Genomic DNA, 23,605 nt, shown 5'->3' on the forward strand with positions numbered 1-23,605 from the left:
TCTGGCTTGTACTGAGTAAATGAAAATATTATTTCGTTGTCTTGTTCGCGGCCAGCTTGTCCATACCTTCCAACTATTAGGTAGTTTCTCGCATCTCGGACAGAACTCCGCTCTCCATCCTATCATACCTAAGCTCCTCTCCGAAAACTTTCCCCCCCATCCCACTGCGTCTTCCCCACCATGCTCACTCAATCGTCCCGCCTCATAAAATCAACAACAATACGGAGACTGGGATTTTCTCCTGTACAATCTCAAATACAGCCAAGAGCCTCGTTTCATTCTTCCCGCAATTACCTCTTTAACAGGACCGCGATAATGGCCAAGGAGTTCCTCTGCATCCTCCCTGATAAACCTGGCGTCCACGCGAAGAGGATGGAGGTCAGGTCGTATGTGGCCCTCTTTCTTCGGCCCCCATCTGCCTGTCTTTTCAATTAATATTCATTGATATCGGAGAGAAATTGGTACGTGGTTATTGCCGAGACATGAGTGCTGACCCGATATGAATCCAGACAACACCTGGAGAACATTAAGCCCCTTGTTGACGCGGGGAAGGTAGTGGTCGGCGGTACGTCTATACAACCTATCCATTTTTCTTTTCTTTTTTTTTTTTTTTTTTTCTTGTTCCAGGTTCCTACCTACTCCCTATCTTTCCTCCTGATCCCAGGACTCTGCATACGTGCAAACATCAAACTGTACCTCTACGTACTAATGTCGTACGTCGTCTGTATCTGCAGGCGCAATGCTCAACACCCATCCATCCGAAGGCGAGACGCCCTCATTCAAGGGAAGCATGCTCATCTACACCGTTGAGAAGGAAGAAGAAGCGTGGGAGCTCATCCGGAATGACATCTATGTGAAGTCCGGCGTTTGGGATGTGGATGCTGCGCAGGTTATCCCGGTATTTTTTTTACTTCCCCGTACTCTGTTTTTTTGTTTTATTAAGTTGCTGACGGGGTTGGTTGCGTGTAGTTCAAGTCTGCGGTTAGGATTGCGGCGTAGCTAAGCTAAGTGGGCTGCATTATGATTGGATTGGTGACTGAGCAATGGATGTTGGTTGGATGGATTCTGTGCCATAAGTATGTCTAGTTGCGCCTCATTATATACGAAATGACTATACATGCATACGCATCATCGGTAGTATACATATGTACATGGCAACGTAGTAACAGTCCCGAGGCTTTTACAACTTAGCCTTAGGCGTCAGCATCGTCTCTGCGACTTTGCGTCGCTGGATCTTGCCCGTTGCCGTCTTGGGAATCTGAGGTACAATCCAAACCTGTTTAGGCGGGCGAGATTTAGTACGAAGTGTATTGGTATGGTGACGGTGCGGTGATGCTTACCTGTTTCGGGGTCTTGAATTTCGCTAGTCGCGTCTGGACCCATGACTTCAATTCATCTTCCGTGGCACTCTGGCCACTCTTCAGGACCACCGCTGCTCCGATGTCTTCGCCGTAGTGACCTTCGTCGGGGATGGCAAAGCAGACCGCTTCGCCAACTTTAGGGTTACTCAGGAGAGTGTTGTCTAACTCGATTGGACTGATTTTTTCTCCGCCCTTGTTGATGAGTTCCTTGATACGACCGGTGATGATTACATAGCCATCGGGGTCTTTCTTTCCCTGGTCACCTGTGCGGAAAAACCCATCCTTAGTGAACGAGGATTCGTTGGCGGCTGGGTTATTAAGGTATCCCTTTGTGACATTCTCTCCTCGAACGCAAATTTCCGCCTCGGAACCCTGGGGGACTTCTTTTCCGGCCTGGTCGAGAATCCTGATTTCGACGCCCTGACCGATTCCAACGCTACCGGGCTGCCGCTTTGCCGGGGGTAGGGGGCTGCTTGTCATCTGGTGGGCTGCCTCCGTCATGGCGTATGCCTCAAGCACCGGAGCGTTGAAGGTCTTCTCGAGATCTTGGAATGTTTTCGGCGAGAGAGGAGAAGAACAGGAGCGGATGAAGCGGATGTGAGGGATAGGGGTCGGCAGCGGTGATTTGAGCAGGATTTGGTGAATAGTGGGCACAGCAGAATACCAATTGGCCTTGTATTTGGTGAAGTCGGACCAGAATTCATGGGCAGAGAACTTGGGCGGTACAATCACCGAGCCTCCAGAGGCAAGAGGAGCCAAGAAGGCTGCTAAGAGGCCGTGGACATGGAATAAGGGCATGACTAGATATGTTCGATCTTCCGGAGTGAGCTTGTACGTTGCCTGAATGTTTCCTACAGCCTGGTTAGTCTTGCCTTGAGTAGATACTGGTTAGGGTGATTCACTCATGGTTGTCGTTAGATTCTTGTGGCTGAGCGGGACCTGCTTGATTGTTAGTTTCCTGCTCAGGATAGTCAGGCAGAGAATATTTCATACAGCTTTGGGCCTGCCAGTAGTTCCGCTCGTATGTAAAACAAGTGCGACATCGTCGGGCTGGGCGTTCTGAACCCCAGCGTTCCCTTGACCTGCCAGTTTTCCCTCCTCCTTCACGTCAAGGACAACCTCAGTTCCGTTCCAGTAGCACTCAGCAATAGCGGCTTGGTACTTTCTGCCCGCTCGAACTGCGGGGCCATCTTGGGCATATGCTCCTCTGGGAATAAGAACCAAGGTCGAGCTGAGATCATCTATATAGAACTCAAACTCATCCTGCTTGTAGGCAGGGTTCAGGGGTGCTGCGATTGCTCGTTGCCAGGATGCTGCCAGAAATCCGACGATAAATTCATACGAATTCACAAGGGCCAGGTTCACTGCTGCTCCATGCCCAACCCCTAATTTAGCCAGCTTAGTCTGGAAATCGGAGATATGCGAATGCAGCTGTTGGTAAGTTATCGTTAAAGGTGGATTCTGGGGAACAATGACAGCAACGCTAGCGGCGTCAGGAGAGAAAGATCGAGCCAATGTAGCCATTTTGTACGGAGCAGAGTAGTTGTGGTCACAGCTGATTGATGAAGAATAGATTGAGGAAGGATTGAATCCGGCCAGGACCCAAGGCAACATCCATGTTTCAAAGGGTCAATGCTCCTATGTCATCGTTGGCGGCCGATTTGCCGAAGTTCCCCGTGGTTAAGCCCCCCGGTCTCTTCTCCGATAATTACATAATGTGGGTACAAAAGATGCAATTTACACAAACAGAGCAAACATATCCTGTTTCAGCGGCTCCTCTGCAGCGTCCAAGAGCTCCCCTCGTTATGAGGAGCTTATGGTCATACTTTTATTTTCATTAGTCCACTAAAGCGCCCTACACATATCTTCTTGCAGCATGCCTTCGGGATCCTCGCCTCCTAAACCGGGCGGCATGCTGTCCCTATACGCCAACCTGCTCGATCCATCCGCTGACAACTCGCCCGGGACAATTTCTCGTGCGCCGGTCGTGTTTAAGCAAGCGGAAGGAGAAGGTCAATCGGAAGAAGCGGCAAAAAAGCAGATCAATAACGGTATGCTATGCTTTTGCGGCTAGGATACATGTACGTCGGATTCTGAATGCTCATTTATGACAGCTCTTCGATTTCAACCAACGAAACGCCCCCAACTAGCGACTCAAAAATCCAAGCCGAAACCTGCTCTACCTAAAGCGGCTCCTGTAGCCCCGGCAGCCGCGCCTGTTAAATCAACACTTGCCGATTGGGCGGGCACCGAGGAAGACGACGTTAACGGGTTCTACGCCGGGCCCAAGAGGCAGCGCGGGGGTCGCAAAAAGCGCAAGAAGAACCGAGAAGCGCAAGAATTCGTGCAGAACTGGGATGATATCTACGACCCATCGAGACCGAATATATACGAAGAATATAAACACAGCGATGAGCAAATATCGGAAGTTCGAGAATGGAAGGACCGTTTATACGCACACCGTATGGCACGGTCACCGAGTCGAGACTCGTATAGTGACGAAGATTATGGGCATCCAGTGAACCGTGAGTTGAGGCATCATCTTAGATTCCCAGTGGGTAAAATACTAAGTTTACACCAGGGCAATTTGCGCCACCAAATCATTTTGCACCACCCCCCAACCTCAATGATATCCCTCCTGCGCCCTCTGGCGGTGGTGAGGGTGCTACCTCTGGAGAGGGTGCATTTGCACAACGAGCTCAGATAGCCGCAAGTACAGCCCATGCACCACCGGCGCACTATTCGCCGCCTCCACCTCCACCAGATGAATCAGCTGCTCAAGTTCAGGAGGCGCCTACTGGAGATGACGCTTACTTACGACGTCTTCAAATGTCAGGACAGACCCAGCCTTCACAAGCTCCATCAAAGCCATTACACAGCATCCAGGCACCTTCTGCAACAATATCACGTGCACCAGTTCGATATACGCTTCCCCCGGCCCCCGATGATATCCCTGCTTCGGAAGCGGAGCTTGAAGAAGTCTTTGCCACAGAGCGACCAGCAGAAGATGAGACAGGAGAGAGCGGGCAACGTTCACTCCGGCCTGGTCAGAAAGGGTTCGCCGAGCGGATGTTGGCCAAGTATGGATGGACTAAGGGATCTGGATTGGGTGCCACCGGATCCGGCATTGCAAAACCTCTACAAGTTCAAGTCGAAAAGCGGAAGAAACGGCCAGACTCAGAGGGTGGCGGTTTTATCACACCAGCTGGACGAGGCAAGATTATTGGCGGCCAAAGAAAGCAAGAGGATGTGGGCAAATTTGGTGCAATGAGTGAAGTTATCATCCTGAAAGGGATGCTGGATGGTATGGATGTGGATGCAGAACTGGCCGGCGCCGAAGAAGGTGGCTTAATGCAAGAAATAGGGGAAGAATGCTCTGAAAAGGTAATAAGTTCAATTTTTACACATGTCTCTGATATCTAACTTTAAACAGTATGGGCGCGTGGAGCGTGTTTATGTTGCTCGTGATTCCGGCCCACCGGTCCCGGTCTTTGTCAAATTCACCAACCAATTGTCTGCTCTTCGGGTGAGTGCCTTTGCGAGCTGCACGGATGTTGCAAAGGTATATTGACGATGTCGATTTTATAGGCCGTGAACGCCCTTGAAGGTCGGATATTCAATGGCAACCCAATAACCGCGCGCTTTTTCGACACTCAGAACTTCGAACAGGGCATTTATGAGAACTGATTCCTCAAAGCGTGGTGTGACTGTCGGTTATCGTCCAATGGCGATGCTATCGTGATGTTGTATGCCTGTGGGTTTTCGATATAATACAGGAGGTTACCACCCAAGACGATTAAAGAAATCCTGGGTATATTGCCCTAATAGGGGCGCAGCAACCTATCAATAATCCGGTCCATCAAAAGGTGACCCTATCGAACAATTCTATTTCATTAACCGAGCTCTCGCTCTGTGTGCCTGAGAGGCAGCACTCGTCATTCTCCACCAGGGTCTCGTCTTCAAACGATTCCATGATTGGGGGAATGCCATATGATTGCGTATTTCGCGGCACGTTTTTTGCGAAGGTTGCCTTTATCGTGCAGGAAGGACAGGAACCGAATAAGGGAAGCGACATTGTTTCTTGAGCGCCGCAATCGTAGTTGCATTGGAGGGCGTCTTTGCAGTAGATGTTGATGGTGGAGGCGGGATCTTCATGGAAGCATATGGCGTGGTACCAGATGATGCAGTGGCACATATTGATCAGATATATGCCTTTTCGGATGGGAGCGTTTCAGCTGCTTCAGGGATACCCAGACTTCAAAATTCCAAAAGGAATTATTGACAGTGGAGGAGATGGATAGACTGAAGTTGCGAAGCTGAGAGGTGGACACAAAGTTTGATGTCTCCGCTTTCTACTAGGTAGTTAAGGAGCCTTTATATAAGGTAAACAATAAATAACTGTGGAGAGAGGTGACAGAAATGTGTGGTTGCCCTCCACGCTGAAAGGATTCCTACCGGGAGTGGCACTGGAATGTGAAAATCTACTGAGAACCACTGTCGTGTTACCGAGTGGTTCTTTGTTACCAGCTTTGGAAGTGTGCAGGGAAGATCCTTTTCACAGTAATTAATAAACCGAAGATATTTGAACTTGTCTAATTAGTGATTATATTTACTTGGATAATATCTGAAAGAAGCAGCAAAGATCATGAACAAAAGTAAATGAGCGATGTATACAACATCACGTGACCAGGCAACAGGGGAGGGAGACTGATTGGTGGGGCAGATCATGGAATTGATGGTTCCAGATCCTGCAGATTTTCGCCTCAGGCAATTCACTTCAGCCTTCGCCTTTACCCAAGCTTTGTCCGACCTCCGATAAGACATCGACTATCTAACCACCTCTTCTTCCTTTCGCCCACCTTTTGTTTAATCTAACACCTTCCTCGAACTTCTACGCTCGTCCTTCCTATTAGATACACCTCCAACCGACCTTGTTCCCACTCTAGCTCCGAAATCGCAAGACCTGACCCTCCGCGCGAAGCCTTTACTTACAACGATACACTGACGAGCTTTTCCGCAACACGTACCAGATTGCAACTATGTCGCTGTGCCTGAACCGTTTGACGGAAGAGAGGTATGCTTCGAAGACCTTACCTCACCTGGGCACCCTTCTTCACCTTTACCTAGTCTTTGCCCCTCAGCGAGCTAACTAGAGACTTTTGCGCGCAGGAAGCAATGGCGCAAGGATCACCCGTTTGGTTTTTACGCGAAACCTCATCGAACTGCGCAGGGTGTGCTTGACCTGAAACGCTGGGAGTGTGGTGTTCCTGGCAAGTCGCAGACACTTTGGGAGGGTGGCTTATTCAAGCTCGATGTCATATTCCCTGATGGTGAGTGGCAACTTTCGCCGACTCTTTTTTTCTATAGCCCAGCGCAAATATACTGACTGGTATTTCTCTCTGCTTAGAGTACCCGACCAAACCACCAAAGTGTACGTGTTCCCTCTCTGCGCCGTGTCATTGCTTGTCGGCGTTTCATTCGAGCTGGAGCTGCGCGCCATTATACCCTTGTGTCACATTGCATAACTGATACTCCCTCCCAATGTTCACGGTTTATGATGACGGTATGAGCTGACGTAGTGCTGTGTTGTATAGGCAAGTTCGTTCCGCCGCTCTTCCATCCGAACGTTTATCCGTCTGGAACCGTCTGTCTTTCTATCTTGAACGAGGATGAAGCATGGAAACCTGCCATTACAATCAAACAGATCCTGCTGGGTATTCAGGACTTACTGAATGACCCGAACCCCGAGTCTCCTGCTCAGGCGGAGGCATACAATCTGTTCAAGAAGGATAAGCCAGCCTACGAGAGGCGTGTTAAACAGGTTGTGCGGGAGAACCCCTCTTTATGAGATGCTGGCAAAAACGTTTACGACCCGTCTCTCGGCCGTTCCGCTACTCTCGATCCCAGTTTCACTTCACTGGAGTTCTGGCGGATATAGCGGGTTTGGAATAACATTCAACGTGGGGTGTGCAGTTTGAAGAATGAATATGGCCACCGATCCCTAGCTCTGCGCCACTATCTACCGATATGGAGCTGGCGTCGCTGGTCACGAGCAACTTTGACTCCGTATTTTTTTATGATGATTGGCTATTTCGCACAGGCATGGTGTTCCTCAGCCTCCAATTTGTTTTTCTCATACTTTATTTTCTTAGCGAGCATTACGTCTAGAACCGACGAAACAGTGAGGTAATGGATGGCGTTTCTGCCTTTTCCTACTTACATATGAGGGGTTTTTATTTTCGCGCTCATCGAGACATCCGCATATACCGCGTCCATTCTATTCTTGTTGCGATGCATGGGAGATCCTATACTCGTACGGATTCGGTGAGGGGAAGTACCGGCAGAAGAAATGCTGTGTACAGGAGTTCTGGCCATGAGCACGCCTTTTATCATGTTTCTTACCCATACTACAGAGTACTAAGTAGTAAGTACGGAGTATAGTACCCTCAACTAGGAAGTATTGTCTGGTGGATTCTTCGGCGGTTACCGAGGTTCGTTACCGGTGCCGCATTGACGAATGTCAAGAACCTGTGCAAGGCGGTCGCCAACCCTCGTGTATCCGGATCGATCTGCGACAGGACAAATAAAGAAAGCATGCGCCTCAGCTTGTCAGCTCTAGACTTCAGCTCCGTAGCGAATCTTAGGAACACCGTAAAACTAGACCGTAAGTGTTCCTGACGATAAGTTGGACCTGATTGAGTTTCCTTAGCGGAAGTCCTTAGTCCGGCCGCTAGCCAGCCAATGGCGGCACAGGCAAGTTTATTAACGAACTTATCTTATCGGGATGAGTCAGGCCTGTCACAGCCTGGGTGCGCCCTCCCAGATTTTTTTGGAGGCCGAAATCGCCCCTCGATTTCCGCCCCGCCGACGGGACTGGGGCTGCTGAGGTATTCCCTTGACATTTAAAAATTCCCTGGCTCCCCTCCGTCTGAACCCTCTACAACTTGGTCAATTCACACTCGCCCTTTTCTCCCGTGGAATACCTCCCCTCCGGACTGTCGATTTCTTTGAAACTGCTGTCCAATTGCTTCCCGCCAGCATGTGTGGTATCTTCGCGTGTCATCAGTATGTGACTATGATTTTTTTTACCCGGCACACACTTCCCCGCGCTTGTCAATGCTAACAAGATCGCGACAGTCACCCTGATGTGAAGGGCTTCAAGCCTACAGCTTTGCGCATGTCAAAGGCGTAAGTTTTCCTTTCTCCATCATGTTCAATATACCCACCAGTGGAATCGCGGCTGACCCTACGCAGTGTGCGCCATCGCGGACCGGATTGGAGTGAGTCATGCGATCATTGACCCCATTCGAATGCAGCAAATCCCTAACATATACCAACAGGTGGAAACTTCATCGCCGAAAAGACTGGTTAGTGACCCAATGCTGCCAACAATGGAAAGTTGTCGAGTTTTGAGAAGCTGACCAGATTTTTAGTTCTTTGCCACGAGCGTCTCTGCATTGTCGGTGTCGGTATGTACTCGATTCCGATCAAGCAAGCCCTCCCTCCTTTTCCTCCTCCTGCTGCTATTCCTGCTTTTCCTGCCCCTCGATATCTGCGCCGTGCCTCTCGGTCCTTCGCTAAGACTGCTTCTGCTTCAAGACTCCGGTGCGCAACCCCTCGTCAACGAAAATGGATCCCTCGCCCTGGCCGTCAACGGTGAGATCTACAACCACCGTATCCTGAGAAAGACTCTGGACGCGGACTACAACTACAAGACACATTCGGACTGCGAAGTCATCCTCCCTCTGGTATGTGTGGACTGTGAAGGAATCAGTTGCGCCGCGACATCCGGGAAAGTTTATGATATAGGAATACTGACGGAATTTAGTATATGAAATATGGTCTCGATGCGCCCAAGCATCTTGATGGTATGTTCGCGTGGGTTTTGTTCGACAAGGAGCAGGATAGGGTTGTTGCAGCACGTGATCCCATCGGTATCTGCAGTTTCTATATCGGTTGGTCATCTCAGACTCCCGGAGCCGTTTACTTCGCCTCCGAGTTGAAGAGTTTGCACCCAGTTTGCGACAAGGTCGAGACTTTCCCCCCTGGCCATGTCTTTGACTCCAAGACCGGTGAATTCTCCCGGTATTTCCAGCCCTCATGGTGGGATCCCACCAACGTCCCCAACACCCCAATCGACTACATGGCCATTCGCGAGTCTCTCACGAAATCCGTCCGGAAGCGTCTGATGGCGGAGGTTCCGTACGGTGTCCTGCTGTCTGGTGGTCTTGACTCCAGTTTGGTTGCCTCGATCGCCCAGCGCGAGACCAAGCGCACGCAGTCCGCTAGCAACGGCGTCAAGAGCGAGGCCAACGGTCAGTTGGTCGGCATTGATGACGAGAACGAGCTCTCAACAGTCAACTCCTTTCAGCAGCTGCAATCCTTCTCGATTGGTCTTCCTGGGGCCCCCGACACCGAGGCTGCTATGGAGGTGGCTAAGTTCTTGGGAACCAAGCACCACGCCCTGACTTTCACCGTTGAAGACGGTCTTAACGCTCTTTCCGACGTTATCTACCACCTGGAAACATATGATGTGACCACTATCCGAGCTTCTACCCCCATGTACCTGCTCAGCCGCAAGATCAAGGGTCTGGGAGTCAAGATGGTTCTGAGTGGTGAGGGAAGCGACGAGATTTACGGTGGATATCTTTACTTCCATGCCGCCCCCAACAGGGAGGAGTTTCACAAGGAGACTGTCCGACGTGTGAAGAACTTGCATCTTGCAGACTGTCTCAGAGCCAACAAGTCAACATCGGCATGGGGCTTGGAAGCACGTGTTCCTTTCCTCGACAAGGCTTTCGTCGAGACATCGATGTCGGTTGACCCTAAGGAGAAGATGATCACAAAGGACCGTATCGAGAAATACATCCTGCGCAAGGCGTTTGACACCTCCGATGAGCCCGATGTCGAGTCCTACCTCCCCGACAAGATCCTCTGGCGCCAGAAGGAACAGTTCAGTGATGGTGTCGGCTACAGCTGGATCGATGGCCTTAAGGACAACGCCGAGCTTCACGTCACTGATGAGATGATGAAGAACCCCAAGCCTGAGTGGGGTAACGATATCCCAGATACCAAGGAAGCGTATGTGTTTTGCTCCCACGAACCTTCAAAGGAAAAGCTAACATTGGAACAGTTACTGGTACCGTATGATGTTCGACGAGCACTTCCCGCCGTCCTGCGCAGGCACAGTCGAGCGCTGGGTCCCCACATGGTCGAAACAGAGCGATCCTAGCGGAAGGTATGTTGATGTACAAGCGATAATAAATGGTTTAGCTGCTGACTGACATGCGTCTCTCCAGAGCCATTTCCACCCACAACGCCAAATACGACAGCACCGAATAGATGTTTTATAGCAAAGTTTTTTCCAAAAATTTCGTGTTGGTATTGATTTTTGAGATATAGAAGCATGCATAGATGACTTATCCCCGAGATGTTTGTTTTTGGGCGCAAAGCGAGTTTTCGTCCGACTCATGCGAGCGGGTTCCATCGGCGTCGCCAGCGTCTGGTTTGCGTTTTGTTCGATCACTGCGTCCACTTCAAGACAAGAAGACAGGGTAAAATTGGCGTCGCGTCTTCTCCAAAGTCCACCGCGGTCTATTTTTGGCCCGTGGACTGCTGTTAGGGTTTCAGGTTAGTTCGTAATCATGTGTTCGAATTTGTTTCATTGTCTTCCAATTTGAGCCATGGATCCATCCGATGATAAGTAAAGAACAGGGGCATTCGTCCCAAACCCCCTTGTAGTGTATACAATCACCAGTCGCGGTGAGCATTAAAGAATAAGGAGTATCATCGGCAAACATTAAAGCTGTCAGTGCTAGTAGTTTGCCCACAGCCCTGGAGACCGGGGAGTACACTAGATTTCGGTCAGGGAAGGCGGATGCCCCAGGCGATTCAGGCACCGATCGGCATCGTCACGGGATTTCATGGGAGCGGCTTTTACCGGGAGCCGAACGGCAGCCAATCACAACGGCGGAAGTTTCCCGTGGCTCCCCCATCATTTGTTTGGGTTGTTGGTAACTGGGAACTCAACCTCCCCATCCGAATCTTCTCTCCCTCCCCTCGTCGTCATTCCATCGCACCTGCCCACCACCACCTCTCTACTCCAATACACTCGACGTTAACGTCCAATAAATCATAACACTCTACACAATGGCTGCTCCTGCTGCTTTCTCCGATATCGCCAAGGCGGCCAACGATGTACGTGTCGCGCTGTTCATTCTCTCACCTCTTTTCGCAAGGGGAGTCGGGAGGATGGATAAGAGACTTGCGCATTTCCAATGCTAACTCAACGTCCGATAGCTCCTCAACAAGGATTTCTACCACGGCTCTGCTGGTATGTAATTTCAATGCTGTCGCATGTCCTCGCTCGGTATTTAGCTGACTCCCGACTTTTAGCCAGCCTCGAGGTCAAGTCCAAGGCCCCCAATGGCGTCACCTTCAACGTGAAGGGCAAGTCTGCCCACGAGGGTCCCATCGCTGGTAGCGTAAGTTCCAATTATTGCCTTTTACAAGAGACTTTGGCCAGAACCAGTGCTAACAGTTCTTGCTGAGATAGCTCGAGGCCAAATATGTCGATGCTCCTACTGGTAAAGGCCCCCATAATCGCAAACAAAAACCACCCAACCCCAAATCTCCTAGAAAGCCTGACAAAGCGCTCGTGAATATCGCACGCTCTCATCGCTTGTCACCATCCACCAGAATTATTCTGTCGTCAAGGGTTGCCGAACATAGATTGATGCTAATTGTCTCTCCTTGCTCAGGCCTCACCCTCACACAGGCCTGGACTACCGCCAACGCCCTCGACACCAAGCTCGAGCTCGACAACAACATCGCCAAGGGTCTCAAGGCTGAGATCGTCACCCAGTACCTCCCTGCTAAGCAGTCCAAGGGTGCCAAGCTCAACCTCCACTTCAAGCAGCCCAACGTGCACACCCGTGCTTTCTTCGATCTCCTCAACGGCCCCTCCGCCAACTTCGACGCTGTTCTCGGCCACGAGGGCTTCCTTGTCGGTGCTGAGGGTGGCTATGACGTCCAGAAGGCCGCCATCACCAAGTACTCCGCTGCCGTCGGCTACAGCGTTTCCCAGTACTCTGCTGCCATCACCGCTGCCAACAACCTGACCGTCTTCTCCGCCAGCTACTACCACCGCGTCAACGCTCAGGTTGAGGCTGGTGCTAAGGCCACCTGGGACTCCAAGACCGGCAACTCCGTCGGCCTCGAGGTTGCTAGCAAGTACCGCCTTGACCCCTCTTCCTTCGCCAAGGTGAGTATTCAGAACCGAAAAGTCGGACTTGATCAAAACTAATGTGCGCCTTCTCTCAATTTAGGTCAAGATCAACGACCGTGGTATTGCCGCTCTGGCCTACAACGTTCTCCTCCGCCCTGGTGTCACCCTCGGCCTTGGTGCTTCTTTCGATACCCAGAACCTTAACCAGGCTGCTCACAAGGTCGGCGCCAGCTTCACCTTCGAGGCTTAAGCGACCTAATTCCCATACTTACGCTATTGGGGCTCGCCTAAACCTGTTTACCTTGTTCCAATATGCGTAAGCCCCGGCGAATTGAAAGTAATTGGGGTCTCCTTCAGTTACCTTCTAATTGGTCAACGGTCTGTTCCATCCCTTTGGTGGCGCATCGATAGGGCGAGATTTTGTATATAGGAAGCAGGAAGATAGGAATAGGTGGACTTTGGTATCTAGATATCAGCGTAATCATCATGTACCGTAGTCATTATTGGCGACAACTGTATATCAATCAGAGTTAAATTTCTTTTGTTCTCAGACCGTATTACAGCGCGTTCGCAGTGAATTTTGGTAAATTGCTTGCGAACAAAATTCTATATCGCTTTGCTAAGCCATTCGTCTAAAAGTAATGTAACCAACCAGCGCCAATCCCTGTAGAGTAGTGTAAATATGTACAATTCAACCCCAGCAAATGCAGCGCGAAAACAAGATATTCCAAAAGCATGGAAGCACGTCTCAGCCACTCTTCACTTTTGCAGATTTCGTCTTCCCCGACTTCTCGACCCCAGTATTACTCGGCCATCGGATGAACCCCGATAACGCACCCGCACCCACAAGAATGCTCGAGACCGCGATAAACCGCACTGCGAAATCCCCGCGACTGCCTATATGCTGCTCATTGATATCGGCCTCCGTCCTCGACCGCCGCTGCTGTCGCCGCGCATCTTCCGCCGTCTGCGTCCGGTAATGCCCCCGCGCATTAAAATGCGAAACCCGATTCCGATCTATAAACGACGTCGGATCGTCTTCTTTCCCGGCGCCGCCCGCAGCACCGGCCGCAGAACCTGAATATGAACCCCCGCCAGCAGCGCCCGCGGCACCCGGAGGCGCCCTTCTATTTCCGTACCCGCCGTGCGCGTAGAAACTCGGTGGTGGACCCCGGAATACACCCCGCCGTTTGCTTAGGCCACTTGCAGGTCGCGAGCCGAAGTACGATGCGTGGCTGCTGTGGCTGCTGTGGCTGCCCATGGGGTGTTGACCGGGCGTTGCGGTGGAGTGGGTGGATTGGGAGGCGTGGGCGTGGATTCCGTGGTCGCGGTCGTAGGTTGAGCGCTTTGTGTTGTTGCTGAGGATTTGGTAGGCGGAATTGATTTTGGCGAAGCGGGAGGAGGCTTTGGGATCGTCGGGGTTGCGGTCTGGGTGGTGGCGGAGGGAGAGGGAGTAGAATTGTCTGTTGGAGGGAGACTGCGGGTTAGCTGGATCTTGTTTGTGGTTACTGGGTAGAAGTAGAAAGATATGGGGAGCTGTGTAGCTGTAGCTGTAGCTAGGGTAGGAGGTAGGGAGGTTGGATGCGATAGGTTAGAGACGCACTTCTTGATTTCGGCGGGCGTGGCTGTTACCGGAACGTCGAGAATCTCGTAGTGAGTTGGTTCTCGCGATGAGGCGAGAGACCGGGAGCTCGTTGTTGAGAAGGGAGCTTTGCGTGTGTATCCTTGTCCATGACTGCGGGCGTTGGAAGTAGGAGAGATGTGGTCGTGCTGGGCGAAGCCTTGCGGACAGTGAGAATTGTCGAGGAGAAATTGAGAAATTGGCGTCCTCAAATGGCGGGGAAAAGGCATTCCTTCATTTGTATGTGCTGGACAGGGTCTATTTAGTGGTGAGAGATAGCTAGTGGGAAGATGAAGTGGAGGTACATTTCCTGAGTGATGGCGTCGGCCGCTTATCGGAGGCACAGTGCGTCATCGCTGCGCGAGCTGGAGTTTCATGGTGGAATATGGACCGTGTTAGCTCTGCCCTACATTGGCATTCTTTCTACTGGGAATTCCCAAAGAAAGCATCCACCAGTATCTCTGACTATCATATCCGTACATAGACTCTATAGCTTATACAGGGTTGTCGTGCATCAGACTGGAGTCCACGAGTCTGGCCACGCCATGTGCGGGTTATGCTCAATCTACCTATCATTGCGCCAGTAAATAATTAACTAGTGTTTTTAGATGTTCGATGACGGTTTTGAAAGCTGATACTCCGCGCCTTCTATTTCTATTGAATATCATTGTAGAAAGGAAAGAGCCAAAGACCTGCTACTATTCCATCCACTTTGCTAGAACACCATAAAAACAACAACCATCGGGTAATGGCCAGTATCTACTACTGAAATTGTTTAGTTATCATTTCTTTTTATTTCTCTGAAGACATTCCTACATCATACAAAACTACCCACGGTCTTTCACTATCGGGGCCTCAGTCTTGGCGCTTCATTATCTCATCCGTTTAAATTCCCCGCTCTGTTTTTTCTCCTGTTCAGACCGCTATCCGTCTCGATTTTGCCTTTTCAGCCACGAGCTTTATCTTCTCACCATGGCTGCACAGACAAGTGAGAAGCTAGAGAAGCTTGACCGTAAGTCCCCTCCTGTCCCACCTTTTCTTATCGATCTGCATCAGGCTAAAATATACCCTCTTCCGCAGTGAACGGTCAGAACGGCGACTCCGCCGCGGCCCCAGCGAAAGCGGGCCAAACGGAAGCCGGCGAGGCGGAGGACGACTCGGATGATGATGCAGACGATACCAATGCTGCTGCTACTGGTGCGACTGACGGAGGTATGCATTAACCCGGCTCCCGCGTTTCCTAGCCTCCCTCGGCGCAACCCCGCTGACCGGAGATAACGGATTGTAGCAGCCAAAAAGAAGAAGAAGCGCAAGCCAAAGAAGAAGAAGAAGGGCGGTGCCAAGGTTCAGAGCTCTCCCCCTCGGGTCCCGGTGTCAAACCTATTCTCGAACGGCCAGTACCCCGAAGGTGAGATCGTCGAATATAAGAATGAGAACTCGTATCGCACAACCAACGAGGAAAAACGCTATCTCGACCGCATGAACAATGACTTCCTGCAAGAGTATCGCCAGGGTGCCGAGGTTCACCGTCAAGTCCGCCAGTATGCGCAGAAGAACATCAAGCCCGGCCAGACCTTGACGGAGATCGCGGAGGGTATTGAGGACTCCGTCCGCGCTTTGACCGGTCACCAGGGTCTTGAGGAGGGCGACAACCTCAAAGGTGGCATGGGTTTTCCCTGCGGTTTGAGCATCAACCACTGCGCCGCTCACTACACCCCGAATGCGGGCAACAAAATGGTCTTGCAGCAGGGTGATGTGATGAAGGTTGATTTCGGAGCGCAGCTCAACGGACGTATTGTTGACAGTGCGTTTACCATGTCCTTTGACCCCGTGTATGATCCTCTGCTTGAGGCCGTCAAGGATGCTACCAATACTGGTATTCGCGTATGTGGTTTTCATCTGAAATCTTTAGGAACGATCTACTGACGGCCCATCACAGGAGGCTGGAATTGATGTTCGCATGTGCGACATCGGTGCCGCTATCCAGGAGACTATGGAGAGTTACGAAGTCGAACTAAACGGAACTACGTATCCCATAAAACCTATCCGTAACCTTAACGGCCATAACATCGACCAGCACGTCATCCACGGCGGCAAAAGCGTCCCTATCGTGAAAGGCGGAGACCAGACCAAGATGGAAGAAGGTGAAGTTTTCGCTATTGAAACCTTCGGTAGTACCGGAAAGGGCTACGTGAGAGAAGACGTAAGTTGAATTTGCTGCGACGCAACCGCATACTCAGGGACTTACAAGATCTTAGATGGAAACCTCTCACTATGCGCTGGTCCCGAATGCACCTCAGGTTCCTCTACGGTTGTCGTCTGCTAAGAACTTGCTGAACGTCATCAACAAGAACTTCGGCACTTTGCCCTGGTGCCGTCGCTATCTCGATAGACTGGGCCAGGAGAAGTATCTTCTTGGTGTAAGTAGGCTGTTATACCCCATGTTTGAGTTATCTGCTAATCGTGTCACGTTTTCTAGCTGAACAACTTGGTTTCGTCTGGAATTGTCCAAGATTACCCGCCTCTTTGTGATGTCAAGGGCTCCTACACGGCCCAATACGAACATGTAAGTCCTATATCCAGTTCAACCGTAACCTGGGAATTAAAGCTAACTATGGCTGCAGACCATCGTACTCCGGCCTACCGTAAAGGAGGTCATCAGCCGTGGAGAGGACTACTAAAAACAATTTGGCTGCATCGAGTGATACACGGCTTTTTATAGCCAAATACGAAGTAAAGACAAACAAATAAACGAATTTTTACATGCTAGAACTGTATAGTGCTCTTGTAGTCGCACTCGTCCCAGTGGAACATTGGCTTTGATTCGTATTTCGTTTAGTCTATCTGGTCCGCAATACTTGTTGTCTTCCTCTACGAGTTCGAAGCCTTGCAAGCTGTAGCTTTGATGTGTCCTTTTCCCCTGGGAGAGGATGGTTCGCCTTGAAACACTGGCTGGCATCGAAGAACCTGTAGCAAAGACAAAGCAAACAATGGTAAGAACTCTGAAATTGAGACCATTGTTGCTCCATCTTGCTGATTCATGATATAATGCAAAGCATATAAACACGTTGTATATTATTATTGTAACGATGCAGGCATCATTTTTCGTTTTTGGGATTCGAAGCGCATAACAGCTCCGTATAAAGCCCAGCCGCACTGTTCCAGACCGCTGGAAGCCCTGAGAAGCAGGATTTGTAATGAGTGGACGATCAAGAGGTGCGAATATGGTGTGGACTCGTAAGGGTCAAAGAGAGGCCGTTGAGTGGCAGTGGATGAGCGCCCCACGTGGAAGGCGAACGTTCCGAGACTCGACTGAGCGACTCCCATGTTTCAATCGAACCACATCTCCTCTCTGACTTATAGCCATACACCATCCTCTCGTTCCTGAGCTCGTTCCATGGCCTAAAATTCGCCCTCAACTTCCTCCTTTCCGCAGAATCCCCTCCCTCCTTTCACCATGGCCTCGACAGTCGCAACCTCCGCTACACCGCAGCTCCGCGTGTCGGCCTCCAAGAACCTCCGCACAGCTTCAAAACCACATGATGAGGAGCCTTCCATGCAAGCCCCGCCCCCGGAGACGTCCTCAGTCGAGGACTTCTTCTGGTCCTATACAGAGGAGCCGCACCGCTCAAGACGGCAAGCAATCATCAAAGCACATCCAGAGGTACCTCCGCCTTATCCCCGAGTGGCCACCCCTTCATAAAACTTACCTTTTTACCTTCCTCTAGGTGACCAAGCTCTGCGGACCAGAGCCATTGACCAAATATGTGGTTATCGGTGTCGTTTCCCTTCAGATCTGCTGCGCATACCTTCTCCGCGAAACTTCCTTCTTCTCCTGGCGGTTCTGGTTAACAGCGTATGTGATCGGTGCAACCTCGAACCAGAACCTCTTCCTCGCCATCCATGAAATATCCCATAATCTAGCTTTTCGGTCACCCATGGCCAACCGCTTCCTGGCTATAGTTGCCAATCTCCCAATCGGAGTGCCCTATAGCGCTGCCTTCAGAGTATGTGTCCATACACCAGCTTATCTGAAGACAGAACAAAAGCTGATCAAATTGTTATAGCCCTACCATCTCACCCACCACAAATCACTCGGCGTCGCCGGTCTCGACACCGATCTCCCCACAGCTTTCGAAGCCTTTGTTCTTGACTCTCTCCTCGGAAAGGCTTTCTTCTGTACTTTCCAGATCTTCTTCTACGCCGTTCGCCCCATGTTCATCTACAGCCCGCCCTTCACCATGATCCACAGCATAAATCTCGTTATCCAACTCTCCTTTGACTACGCCCTAACGAAGCTCTGTAATGGCTCTCTCCTACCTGTTCTCTACCTCCTTCTCAGCTCCTTCCTCGCCGGCTCTCTCCACCCCTGCGCCGGCCACTTCATCGCAGAACACTACTTCTTCTCAAAGCTCGACCACGGCACCGAGCCGCTCCAGGAACTAAACAAACAAGCCACAACAGGCGAAGGACAACAAAAAGAACACCCCCTAGCATCCCTCCCTCCACCAGAGACATACTCCTACTACGGACCCCTCAACATTCTCACCTACAACGTCGGCCTCCACAACGAACACCACGACTTCCCCGCCATCCCCTGGACAAAACTCCACGCCCTCCACCGTATTGCCAGTGAGTTCTACGAACCTTTACCCTGCCACCGAAGCTGGGTCTGGGTCATCTGGACCTTCATCCTAGACAAGAATGTCGGCCCCTGGTGCCGTGTTAAGCGAGCACAAGGCGGTCGCATCGTAGGCGGCGGTGGTGGCGCCGGTTCCAACGGCCGAGCGGGCGAGAGTGCCTACGCTGGACCTGACGAGGCCGGCGATGGGTGGAAGGAAAGCGAGATTCAATGTTGAAGTTAGCCTTCCATTTTTTTCTCGCTCTCTAGGTTATCTATCGTTTCGTTTTCTCTCCCGCGCTGAGCTAATTTGGGGTTAATTGGGGTACTTTGCGCGCTCTCCGCTATGTACGCTATCTGACGAATGTCTTCATATATTATAGACGAGATGATATCCCTGTGGTCTAGATGTGTTTTTAGGTGTATATATTAATACGGAATAAGATAATGTTTGATCTGCAACCTAGTTACAAAAGAAGCATGTTTCTAAGAGGTATAAACATTCAGTAACATTATCGTTATTACTTAAGAAACTGCCTGGCTATCAACGCGTACGTTTCGTCTAAAACCGATACTCGCTTGTAAAATGATATTCACATCAGGGTTCAACAATCAGACAGAGAAGAAAGCGGAAGAGGCGACAGATTAGCCATATACGCCATCAACATTGACGAACGAGGTACTAAAAACGGAGGGTTGCTTGGGGTTTCCACCACGTAACCCCCCGCCTTCGCTGAGCGGGTTGAGCTTATTTTCCGTTCTGTACCCCTACCGCTGTTGTTTTTATGGTGTCATGAGGTCGAGGGTCATCGTAATAACGACGCGAGGCCACGGTGTTCGAAACAAACAGCTGCGCAGCATAACAAAAGGAAAAGAAGCTTGGGCGTAAGTTGGTGACAAACAAGGAAATTGGAAGGCAAGCAGCTCAGAATGAACACAAGTGGTTTGTTGGTAGACGTAGGAAATAGGTATTGGGCAACGATGAAAAGACAACACAGGGCTAGAAGAAGAAATAGGCGATCAAGAAACTTAGCAGGCATAGACCTGCCACCATCTTTACCGGCACGCCTGCCTCAACAGACTGGGTCTGCTGCGCAAGGGCGGCCGGCGACTTCTCAGTCTCGCCGCCAATCTTCCGTTGTCTCAGGCCTTGGTCTGCGAGCTTATCTTTCAAGCGTTGAATCTGGGCGTTGGCATCCGACAGTCGAGCCTCATACTCGGAATTCGGCTTTGCCCCGCTCGCCGTGGGAGATGTCGCGATCGCCGCTTTGTTGTCGTTAACATGTGGGGTTGAATATTCACGTTTGGCACTGTCGTTGAAATCCGGAGCGGGAATGGGGGACGAGGCGTTGGGGCTTTTGGCAAGCCCAGCAGCGGGTGTCTCAAAATCTCCTTTCGGTGAAGAGTAGGCGGGGAGTTCATCGTCTTGGGCATTCTATGTGCGACGGGTGTAAGTATGAGGAAAATTCAAATATTGCTGTAAGCGAGTACTTACCGTGCCATTGGTATCCGCTTGGTCATCAGCCAATAGCTCTTCGGGAGCAAGCCAGGTTACTCGTATCTTGCGTTCCTGGACAGCTGATTTGGTGGCTTTCTCGAACTACATGCCGGTTAGACAAGATCCCGGGAACCGGATACCAAATGAACGTACGATAGAGCTGACATTGGCGAATTCCATGTCTTTTGTGACTGCGACGGTTTGGACAAGGAACTTGTCCTTGCACTTGGCATCAGGGGCTGGTTCATCCTTCATGGCCTGCAATAGCACTATCCCACATTATCAGCCAATATGTTCAATAACGTTCGATTTAGGTTGCCCTACCCTGGACTTCCACATGTTTTCCTGGCTCTATCCGCCCCGAGTTTGGTCGAACGCAGTAGCTAAGCGCAGTTTAGTATGGATTCAATTGTGCGGCAGTTAGGAACGGTCACGTACTGTTTAGGGGCGGTGGTTTTGACCTGTTAAATGCGATAAAGTGTTAGAGCATAACGATGACCTCAGGGGTACAACACGATCCCATACCTTAAAGACAACAGCATCGGGGTTGTTGTTGGTGAGGTGTAAAACCTGGCATATTTCGCGGTTGAAGGGGCCTGGACCGGGGGGTTAGTTCGGACGGAAATCCACACAAATGTTGATATCATAGACGTACGTTTAAACGCAAGCTCTGGGGGGTCGAGAAGGATAGACATCGTGAGTATAGGGTATGGAGGTATTCGCTAAGTGGGAAGAGGACACAGAGGGGGTCGTTTCACAGGCCAAATCAGCCCAAAAGTAACGGGTTGTTTGGAACAAGGGGAACCCAGCAGCAAGACCCGGGGGAGACGCTGATATCTGACAGCGAGACGAGGGAGTTGAGGTAGCGGAGGGAGGCGATAACGGGGACAGGGAGTTGGAGACCAGCAGTGTTGGCAGTTATTGTTTGAAGCCAAACGCCAGAGTTCAGGCGCAACCAAATTAATTGCTGGGGGAAGAGCGTCGCGGCCGCTGGTTGGGCCGGGGCGCTGACTCAGCCGATTCTGTCGGGTGAAGTCATCATCAGTGCCAACACGGTCGTGATCTGTTGTTTGTTAAGCAACAGGCTGATCTCTACGGAGTATATACTCTGTATTCCTTGCAGCGACTTAATGTCTGCCTCTCTATTGATTATGATATCCCTAGCTTTCACTGTTATGGCTGCGTAACCATGCCAGTCTACTGTGTTCTCGGAGCCGCCTGTCGACATCCTCGGGACCACTCGAGCACAATCGGTTCCTCGTCGACCGTTCTCTGGTCCCTGAACATGTGATACGGAATTCGGTGGCCTCAAGCTCCTGAACCTTTTGCTGTGTGACTGTCCTTGTTTTGCTTATTGATTGTTATTCTGGCTGGCGCCATTCAATACTCAATAATCGCATTCTATACCGCCCTATCAAACTCCAAAATTGTGCCCATTTATTGTTGGCATTCGCAGTTGGCAGATGCTAAGATTCGAGCACGGTTGGTGGTTAGTGAACTTGTTACAGCAAACGCCCGGCCCTTCAGCTACGGACGCATAAGTGGATTGCGGGCTTGCATTGGATTCGAGCCTAGCTTGTGTTCCAAACCCTATCCCATAATGATCTAGATGGGGTCTAGATGCTGGCCTAGGGCCATTGTATACGGAGGACACTGGCCCCTTGTTTGTGGGCTCATATGGCACCACATTCGTAGACATATGACTCTCTCTCGTGCGGGGGCGTAATCTAACCCGAAAAATCATAATCGCACCAACGTCTTAGATCTAAGCAACTTCACTTGTGAAAGAAACTTCCAGAATGTTGCCCGATTGATGTGCGACGCCTGTTGAGCGTTGACGAGGGCGAGCATAGATCGAGCGGGTCCTCCCGCATTTGGTCCTCCGCCGACAGCTTCGCCCGATACGTCACCCAACAACTTTCACACCTCACACCTCCTACTGCTGCTCCGTTCACGAAGCCTACATTCTCGGCGCCCAATCACTTAAGCTTATCAAGGACTATTTAACCGTTTCTCAAATCCCTGAGTCCACTTCCCGGCCAGTTTACTTATCTTTAAAAGCTTCGACCTCGAACTACCCCACCACTCTCCGCAGTTGCACATCCGTTTTAGCCCCGTCAACCCATCAATCGATCCAAAATGGCTACCTCAGACTTAGATCAGCTCATCGAGATGGGCTTCGATAAGGAGCGCGCCGAGTTGGCGGTGAAGAAGAGTGGCGGACGTGAGTATTCTCTTCTCGTGTCTTTCCATTCCGACAGATCATGCTAACACAGTTGCTATCAACGCACAGTCCAAGGAGCTCTCGAATGGCTGGAACAAAATCAGGACAAATCGCTCGAAGAAATAAAGGCGGCAAGTGCAGGAGCCGACGACGACGAAGAGGGGCCCGCACTCCAACCTGGCGAAGAGGCCCGCAGCTTGCTCTGCAATGAATGCGGGAAGAAATTCCGAAGCCAGGCACAGGCCGAGTTTCACGCTTCAAAAACTGAACATGTTGATTTTGCCGAGTCGACGGAAGAGGTTGCGCCACTGACCGAAGAGGAAAAGAAGGCCAGACTTCAGGAGCTCAGGGAGAAGCTGGCAGTCAAACGCGCGGGCCAGTCAGAGCAGGACAAGGTTGACAAGAAGCGAAATGAGGTATGCAGCACTGAGCAATTGTGTCATTGAAGCTTGCTAATAGGATTTTTTTGCTTAGGAAATTCGAAGAAAGGCCACCAAGGAATCTCAGGATGCCAAGGAGGAGCTCGAGAAAAAGCAGAGAATGAAAGAGGCGGCCAAAAAGAAGCAGGAGAAACAGGACGAAATCGAAGCTAAGCGTCGTGTCAAGGCCAAGATTGAGGCGGATAAGGAGGAGCGCCGACTAAGAGTCGAGCGTGAAAAGGCTGAGCGTGCTGGAGTTGCGCCTCCTAGTCAACCGGCCGCTGCACCAGCACCAACAACCTCAGGTCCTGTCGCATCTAAACCGGCCTCTGCTTATACAGAAGCTCGTCTCAGATTCCAGACGCCGAAGGGAAATGTCATGAAGACATTGCCGGTTGAAACTACACTATTCGAAGTGGCCGCGGCTTTGAAGTCAGAGGACGGTATTGATGTGTCCAGTTTCCGACAGAACTTTCCTAGAAAGGTGTTTAATTCTGAATTCTTCGGCGAGTCTCTTAAGGACCTTGGACTCGTACCTAGTGCTAGTCTTGTTGTCGAGTGATTATAAGTTTACCCTAGACGAGACTTGAGGTCGCTACTAAAACCTAGTATGAGAGGCTAGAACAATATCACG

The 23,605-nt window shown here is 50.8% G+C and overlaps 11 protein-coding genes across 11 annotated transcripts; 8 read left to right on the forward strand and 3 right to left on the reverse strand.

The window, feature by feature from the left end:
- Positions 1-180: 180 nt before the first annotated feature.
- APUU_70580S (uncharacterized protein) lies at positions 181-999 on the forward strand (the record flags this gene model as incomplete). The annotated part of the gene is made up of 4 exons (XM_041695469.1): positions 181-386; positions 510-565; positions 735-898; positions 970-999. 4 exons carry the CDS (start codon positions 181-183, stop codon positions 997-999), a joined length of 456 nt encoding a protein of 151 aa, XP_041561196.1.
- Positions 1,000-1,180: 181 nt separating this feature from the next.
- On the reverse strand, positions 1,181-2,975 carry APUU_70581A (acyl--CoA ligase; the record flags this gene model as incomplete). The annotated part of the gene is made up of 4 exons (XM_041695470.1): positions 1,181-1,276; positions 1,341-2,212; positions 2,264-2,300; positions 2,355-2,975. 4 exons carry the CDS (start codon positions 2,973-2,975, stop codon positions 1,181-1,183), a joined length of 1,626 nt encoding a protein of 541 aa, XP_041561197.1.
- A 262-nt stretch (positions 2,976-3,237) lies between these two features.
- On the forward strand, positions 3,238-5,048 carry APUU_70582S (putative G-patch DNA repair protein (Drt111); the record flags this gene model as incomplete). Its single annotated transcript, XM_041695471.1, has 5 exons — positions 3,238-3,412; positions 3,476-3,886; positions 3,943-4,745; positions 4,795-4,887; positions 4,950-5,048. The coding sequence occupies 5 exons, from the start codon at positions 3,238-3,240 to the stop codon at positions 5,046-5,048; spliced, it is 1,581 nt and encodes a 526-aa protein (XP_041561198.1).
- A 1,352-nt stretch (positions 5,049-6,400) lies between these two features.
- Positions 6,401-7,209, forward strand: UBC9 (E2 SUMO-conjugating protein UBC9; the record flags this gene model as incomplete). The annotated part of the gene is made up of 4 exons (XM_041695472.1): positions 6,401-6,435; positions 6,531-6,691; positions 6,769-6,792; positions 6,956-7,209. 4 exons carry the CDS (start codon positions 6,401-6,403, stop codon positions 7,207-7,209), a joined length of 474 nt encoding a protein of 157 aa, XP_041561199.1.
- Positions 7,210-8,400: 1,191 nt separating this feature from the next.
- Positions 8,401-10,703, forward strand: ASN1 (asparagine synthetase B; the record flags this gene model as incomplete). The annotated part of the gene is made up of 9 exons (XM_041695473.1): positions 8,401-8,426; positions 8,499-8,549; positions 8,616-8,641; positions 8,702-8,728; positions 8,795-8,830; positions 8,961-9,109; positions 9,190-10,442; positions 10,495-10,599; positions 10,661-10,703. The coding sequence occupies 9 exons, from the start codon at positions 8,401-8,403 to the stop codon at positions 10,701-10,703; spliced, it is 1,716 nt and encodes a 571-aa protein (XP_041561200.1).
- An 807-nt stretch (positions 10,704-11,510) lies between these two features.
- APUU_70585S (porin) lies at positions 11,511-12,838 on the forward strand (the record flags this gene model as incomplete). Its single annotated transcript, XM_041695474.1, has 5 exons — positions 11,511-11,558; positions 11,661-11,694; positions 11,757-11,845; positions 11,917-12,624; positions 12,689-12,838. 5 exons carry the CDS (start codon positions 11,511-11,513, stop codon positions 12,836-12,838), a joined length of 1,029 nt encoding a protein of 342 aa, XP_041561201.1.
- Positions 12,839-13,336: 498 nt separating this feature from the next.
- Positions 13,337-14,439, reverse strand: APUU_70586A (DnaJ domain protein; the record flags this gene model as incomplete). The annotated part of the gene is made up of 2 exons (XM_041695475.1): positions 13,337-14,051; positions 14,192-14,439. The coding sequence occupies 2 exons, from the start codon at positions 14,437-14,439 to the stop codon at positions 13,337-13,339; spliced, it is 963 nt and encodes a 320-aa protein (XP_041561202.1).
- Positions 14,440-15,181: 742 nt separating this feature from the next.
- MAP2 (methionine aminopeptidase 2) lies at positions 15,182-16,890 on the forward strand (the record flags this gene model as incomplete). The annotated part of the gene is made up of 7 exons (XM_041695476.1): positions 15,182-15,221; positions 15,290-15,421; positions 15,498-16,093; positions 16,149-16,412; positions 16,468-16,629; positions 16,689-16,775; positions 16,834-16,890. The coding sequence occupies 7 exons, from the start codon at positions 15,182-15,184 to the stop codon at positions 16,888-16,890; spliced, it is 1,338 nt and encodes a 445-aa protein (XP_041561203.1).
- A 776-nt stretch (positions 16,891-17,666) lies between these two features.
- Positions 17,667-19,068, forward strand: APUU_70588S (sphingolipid delta(4)-desaturase family protein; the record flags this gene model as incomplete). Its single annotated transcript, XM_041695477.1, has 3 exons — positions 17,667-17,873; positions 17,938-18,216; positions 18,277-19,068. The coding sequence occupies 3 exons, from the start codon at positions 17,667-17,669 to the stop codon at positions 19,066-19,068; spliced, it is 1,278 nt and encodes a 425-aa protein (XP_041561204.1).
- Positions 19,069-19,830: 762 nt separating this feature from the next.
- On the reverse strand, positions 19,831-21,023 carry SCS2 (putative integral ER membrane protein Scs2; the record flags this gene model as incomplete). Its single annotated transcript, XM_041695478.1, has 7 exons — positions 19,831-20,265; positions 20,326-20,430; positions 20,482-20,597; positions 20,653-20,711; positions 20,767-20,789; positions 20,854-20,924; positions 20,984-21,023. The coding sequence occupies 7 exons, from the start codon at positions 21,021-21,023 to the stop codon at positions 19,831-19,833; spliced, it is 849 nt and encodes a 282-aa protein (XP_041561205.1).
- Positions 21,024-22,467: 1,444 nt separating this feature from the next.
- APUU_70590S (uncharacterized protein) lies at positions 22,468-23,533 on the forward strand (the record flags this gene model as incomplete). The annotated part of the gene is made up of 3 exons (XM_041695480.1): positions 22,468-22,552; positions 22,622-22,968; positions 23,027-23,533. The coding sequence occupies 3 exons, from the start codon at positions 22,468-22,470 to the stop codon at positions 23,531-23,533; spliced, it is 939 nt and encodes a 312-aa protein (XP_041561206.1).
- Positions 23,534-23,605: the final 72 nt, after the last annotated feature.

The sequence above is a fragment of the Aspergillus puulaauensis genome, chromosome 7 (genome assembly GCF_016861865.1).
Source record: "Aspergillus puulaauensis MK2 DNA, chromosome 7, nearly complete sequence".
Lineage (NCBI taxonomy): Eukaryota > Fungi > Ascomycota > Eurotiomycetes > Eurotiales > Aspergillaceae > Aspergillus > Aspergillus puulaauensis.